This window comes from Takifugu rubripes, chromosome 17 (genome assembly GCF_901000725.2).
Source record: "Takifugu rubripes chromosome 17, fTakRub1.2, whole genome shotgun sequence".
Taxonomy (NCBI): domain Eukaryota; kingdom Metazoa; phylum Chordata; class Actinopteri; order Tetraodontiformes; family Tetraodontidae; genus Takifugu; species Takifugu rubripes.
The window spans coordinates 1,318,313-1,324,312 of record NC_042301.1 but is presented as its reverse complement, the minus strand read 5'-3'; the positions used below and the strand labels follow the sequence as shown (position 1 = coordinate 1,324,312).

At 55.5% G+C, this 6,000-nt stretch overlaps 2 protein-coding genes across 2 annotated transcripts in view; both read right to left on the bottom strand.

Moving 5' to 3' along the window:
* Nucleotides 1-6,000, bottom strand: part of LOC105418907 (mastermind-like protein 3) — a 65,087-nt gene that overhangs the window by 36,089 nt on the left and 22,998 nt on the right. The gene's annotated exons all lie outside the window — the stretch shown is intronic.
* LOC115253188 (mastermind-like protein 3) lies at nucleotides 2,590-4,646 on the bottom strand. Its single transcript, XM_029850331.1, has one exon. It carries the CDS (start codon nucleotides 4,429-4,431, stop codon nucleotides 3,805-3,807), a length of 627 nt encoding a protein of 208 aa, XP_029706191.1. The 5' UTR covers nucleotides 4,432-4,646; the 3' UTR covers nucleotides 2,590-3,804.

Genomic DNA, 6,000 nt, shown 5'->3' with positions numbered 1-6,000 from the left:
AGCAGCTCTGGACTCTCCCGCTGTGCCTGGACGGGTTAATTGGCCGGCGTTTGCCCGTTAACGGTGGCCGTGCGTTCACCGAGTGCTGCGGCCTCTCAAACATAAACGCCACTTTCCTTCTCCACGTGCTGCCAGCGCCCCCCCCCCACGCACGCCGTCTCCGGAGCGAACGTCTTCCTCGGCGTCGCCACCTGGACCGGAGGCAGCGGAGGGTTAAAGGGAGAGCGGGGGCGAAAGTCGGAGCGCCTCATAATAGAAATGAAAGATCGATATGTGCTGCGAGCAGATCAATGTGTGCGTCCACGGCCTTAAAGACGCTGGACGCCCTCCCCTGGCGTCTCCATCCACCGGACACACACACACACACACACACACACACACACACAGACACACACACGCGCGTGTGTCGCTTGGACAGCACAGCCGAGTTGTGACGGGCACACACACACACACGCGTTATTGATCATGATGGCGAAGTGCGGCCCGGCACTAACTGCCCCTTCTGAGCACCAATGGAGGAGGGAGGGGTGGAGGGAGGGGTGGAGGGAGGACGTGATGGAGGTGAAGGAGGCGGCGGGCGGGCGGGCGGGTGCGACTGGAGTCCTGCAGCAGCGGTCGCACCCCCGAAGATGCCGTTATTAACGGCTCTTTATTCAGTTACCTGGGTGGAACGAGCCCGGGTAAACGGGGCAGAACTGTGGCTTCCCTCAGCCGTGCGTTTAAAAGCGCCACCCTGCCCCCGCCAGCTCTCCGCCCAATCGCTCGCTCTCAATCTGCCTCCCCCCCACCTCATCTCCCACCACCATCTTCAGAGGCTCAACAGGATCAGAGCACAGCTCAGCTCAAGCCCCGACACGTGTGCCAGAGAGGGGGGAGGGGGGGAGGGAGGGGAGGGAGGGGTGAACTGGAGATAAAATGTGTGTACATGAGGGAGGGAGACGGGAGGGGCTGGGAGGTAATAACTACCACTCATGGGGATAGATGGAAGAGGGAGAAACGACTTGGTATGAGGCTGTGATGTCCTCGCTCATCAGCAGAACCACACGTGTGTGTTTTGTCATTTTGTGGAAATTAAAATGAATTAATGAATAAAGGCTGAATGTCCGTGAATTAATTGTAGGGGAGAAGCAACGACGCTAACGCTGCTACACAACGTCAGGACAGATGGTGCCACGGCAACCTGGATGGAGTTGGTGTGTTCCGTTGGTGTGTGTGTGTGTGTGTGTGTGTTAAGGCCTCTGAGACCTTGTGGAGGTCAGGCCTCTGATGAAGATGAAGAAAGGGATGAAATGATGACGATGAGAGTGAGACGACAGAAGAGAGGAGAGGGCCAAGGACCTGTGAGAGGGCTGGAGTCGTGACGAGCGTGACACCGTGATCTTCGACGGGGAGCTCACTTTCACACGCACGCTTCAATTCATCGGAAACCTGAGGCCCCCGCCGCCTAGAGGCCGGCGCCCGCCATTGCAGCTCCCTCCAATCATCACTCACGCAGTCCCGGCAACACAACACCCCCATCCTGCTAGCATCACACTCCTGCTACACGCTGCAACTGTCTCCTGGTCTGTCAGGCACAAACACACAAAAACACACAAAGAGGAGAGAGAGAGAGAGAGAGAGAGAGGGGAGAGAGAGAGGGAGAGAGAGAGAGAGGGAGGGAGAAAGGGAGAAAAGACAGGGCGAAAGAGAGAGAGAAAGAGGAAGCCGCATCATCTGTCACATGAAGACAAATCACAAAGGGGTCGTCCGCAGACTCACTCGTGCGCGTTTCCTCGCCCACTTGCTGCTTCCACAGAGACATCCAAGACCGGGACGACGGTAACCGCGACAACAAGCATAAATTAGCGTCATGTGTGATGCTAAGCAAGGGAGCAACAATTAAAGCTTGACTAACGAGCTTTTGAGGACCAAGGCTGAAGTTTCCCCGAACAGCTGCTAACAGGATTAGCCTACACACACACACACACAACACACACACACACACACACACACACACTCACACAAACAAACAGCACGAGCGCAGATTCAGTGGCGTCTAAGCACCACCTGTGAGACAAAACAGACACACATGCACGCATGCACATGCGTGATGAGCATAATACATTAGCCCCCCCCACACCCTAACATCCCAACCATCACCCCCCCCCCCCCCGCCCCCGACCTAAAGCAAATTCTCAGACCCTCAGAGACCTTTGAAGTTGTGAGGACCAGCCAAAAGGGCCTCACTTCCTAAAAATGCCTTCACTTGACTAGTAGAACGAGTAGTTTTGTACTGATGTGTAGAACACACACACCTACCCACCCTTGACCTTATGACCCAGCTGGACAATGGCCACATCGGGGGTAATCGTCCAGCTGTAGTCGGAGTGTTTTGGTCTGCGTGACTTTGGGAGACACCACTGATGCTACGCCCCATGCTACCTTGGGACGCGGTCCTTGGACTCCACCCAAATGTGGTTAATGCTCCACGAAGTCCTGTTCTACCACTGTCACGAGCAGCACAAAGCCGTCTCAACGCTGGGGTTTTGTTTACAACATGAAGGAAAACCTGTTTGTTCTGTCAACGGCGGCGCGTGCTCTCCACTTAAACAGCAGCCGGCGTGGGTAACGACGTGCACTCTGTCCTCGTCCAATTAATATTCCTGCATCTCACAATTCCACGAACAAAAGCAAGGACGGCCTGGAATTATGCTACAGTAGCGATTATGGTCCTAAGCAATGCGCAGATGCTTTATATTTGTTTGTCTTTGTTTACTTTACTTCAGGTCTGTTTAATTCACTGAAATATTGCTTTTGTAGCCCTGCAATTAGACCTGACGCATGTAAAACAGAGGGTATTTTGCATTTCAGACACTTCATTCTGCAGTACTCACTTATTTCTCACTTTCCAGGCCCTTGACTTTAATATGCTCCAACCTCCCTCTGCCATAAATCTCCCCCTTTCTGCACTTGCCTTTCTCCTTAAAGTTATTTTTTCTCTCTGTGCGTCCCCATCTTCAATTCTCCACTGCTCACTCAAATAAATCTCTCCTCCACTCCAACACTCCTCCCCTGCAAATGTATGAAACACGCAGACATGCGTGTGTGTGTGTGTGTGTGTGTGTGTGTGTGTGTGTGTCGGCACACCAACACAACCCTGCAGGCAGCAGCCACAAAGGCCCCATATTAATAAATCTGCTCCTTTATTGGTGCTGAGTGTCTCTGCAGAGGAGAAAGAGAGAGGAGGAGGAGCAGGACAGGAATCATCAGACAGGAGCAGGGTGGGGTGGAAGGAGGAGGTGATGGAGTGACAGCCACCACATCCTGAGCTTCTCCAGCTGCACGCCGACACTAACAAAGAGCAGACCAGAGCTGCTCTCCTGCCCTGTTTGACTAGCAACATACAGTCCAGCTGCCTGTTTTCTATGTCATCTCTGCGGTGGTTATTATGGATGCCTGAGACCGGGCGGAACCACCGGAGCGTTCAAAGTGGCGGCGCTGCTCACTGAGCTCGGGAAACAAACCGCCTGAGGTGGGCTTCCAGTAATGACAGCAGCTAGCTTGGCTTAGCCGACCAATCTCAGCCATCAGTCAGCTGTGACAGATTGGGGATATGAGCTAAGGAGCCGTTTAGCATTGTTGTTCAGCAGGGGTGTGTGTGTGTGTGTGTGTGTGTGTGTGTGTGTGTGCACGTGCTCGTGTGTGTTGGTGAACGAGGAGCAGGGGAAGACGATTGTTGCTGCTGTTGTTACAGAGGCATCGATATGCTCTCGACAGGCCATTTTTCCTTTGTCTTTTCCCAGCCAAGGCTTGTTGCTGGGGCAACTAGCACCATTCCAGTTCACACTGTTGCACCACTGGAAGGTTTAATAACACCGATCTATTTACCATATTCTGCCTCGGTCCACTCCAACACAAGCATTTCAAGCAACCCCGAATATTAGAAGCGGCACCAACCTGACCAAACGTGCAGTACCGTACCTGTCCATGAGGTTGCATGGCGCTGTAGGGCATGTTCTGGTTCAACACCTTCTGCTTCATCAGCAACATCCTCTTCTGCTCATCACTCAGGTGCGCCGTCTGTCCCGGGATGGGCCCCTGGGTCTGCCCTGGCCCCGCCCCCTGGCCCCCGCCCCCTCCCATATAGGGAGGCATCATGGGGTTCTTTACTTGGCTGTTCCCCGCCATGGGCGGAGTCATCCTCTGGCCGATGTGGTCCACCCCGCTGCCGCTGAAGTGGCTGAGAGGTTTGGTGTTGCTGTAGGACAGCATGGCTGCCGTCTGCTGCTGCTGCTTGGTCATGGCGTTGGGGTTGATGCCGGCGGGCGGCTGCTGGCCCATCATGCCCAGATGGTTGTGAGGGAGGTAGTTGTTCATGGGGGCTTTGGGACCGTTGTTGGGGGCCACGAGGGGACCCTGCGGCGTGTTAAAGGCTTGCGGTGGGTACATCATGGGGCTGTTGGGTTTGTCTTGATTAAAGGGGACAGAGTTATAGGGGCTGGTGGGGGCTCCTGCAGGAGACCAGTTAGCTGCTGCTGCTGCTGCTGCGCTGCTGCTGCTTCTGCTGCAGCAGTTTAGCGCGTTGCTGAGCCATCGCCTTTAGTTGCTCCGCAGGAGACAGTTCGGGGGTCACCGGCCCGACGGGCTGGCTCCCAGGGGTGACTCCAGGTGCAACCCCGGTTGTCCCCGGTCCCGTGCCAGCCTGACTGACCCCCGGGCCTTGGTTTAACATGTAGCCGCTCCCGGGTCTGGAGACCGCTTGTGTCTGAGCCTGGGTAGGCGTCTGGGGGGAGCGAGCCACACAGTTGTGCAGCGGGGAGCCAGATGCCATGGCAACGGCGGGGGACTGTTGCAACGGTTGCTGCGGTGGCGTTCCATTAGCAGTGGTGGCGAACTGAGGGCCCGAGGACGGCGGCCGGACCTGAGAAAAGCAGCAAATCAATGACCCAATTCGACACGATGCAACATCTGAACGACTGAATAAAGCAAAAATGTGACTTTGTCAACGTATCTGGTGAAAACGATTCAAGAGAATCCCACAAACTTGGACCACTGACCTGTGGGGAGCCCATCGGGACCTGGGGGCCACCCTGTGGGGGCTTGAAGGGGGGAGGCAGCATCCAAGCGGCGCCGTCGGGTTCACCACAGTCTTCCTGGGGGGCCCGGCGTGGGGTTGTTTGCCGACCTTCCCAAACTCTCCCTCCTTCTGTCCTTCAAAGTCCTCGTTGAAAAGGTCGTGCATGTCGTCCTCGGGCACGGTGTTGGCCAAGCTCGTCGATCAGCTCCTGCCACTCCTGGTCGTTGAGGTTGATGTCGGAGAACAGTTTGTTCTGATTGGACAGAGACTGGGGGTCAGACGACTCCATCCCGCCCCCATCGTCCAGCGGCTCCTGCTTCAGGTCCTTGAGGAGGCTGAAGCTGCTCCTCCAGGTCCAGCGAGCCGTTCAGCTTCATGTCGGAGAGGTGGCTGCCGCCGTTCTTCCCCAGGTCGTCCGCTGCCTGGCCCACATGGTTCCCATTACTGGTCGTAGTGTTTCCAGCGGAGGTGTTGGGCCCGCCAAGGATTGGCTTGATGTCTATTTGGTGATGAAGCGGGGAATGGGCGGCCCGTTGTTGTTATTGTTGTTGTTTGTGAGCCCCGTTAATGAGTCCAGACCCACGGGGCCGTCCTTTCGTACACGTTTGGTGGGTGAGTAGCCGCCGCCGTCACAGACGCCGTGCTGCTCGCCGTTCAGGGGCGGACCGCGCGCTGTCCAGCTTTCTCTTGACCGTCTCTTGAAGCTGCAACAGACAGAATAAAGGGATTAAAACCAGAGGAGATGGAACACGCTGCTCAATGGCTTCATTGCTCTCCAAGAGCAATTAAATACCTCTGAAACATCAAACATGTTTCAGATCCAATGTGGCTGATATAACCACACACACACACACACACACGCACACACACACAGAAGTCCAAGGAAGAGCGAACCAAGTTGAGAATAAGAGCTTTCCCATCTGCAGCACTCTTTCCATCACCAC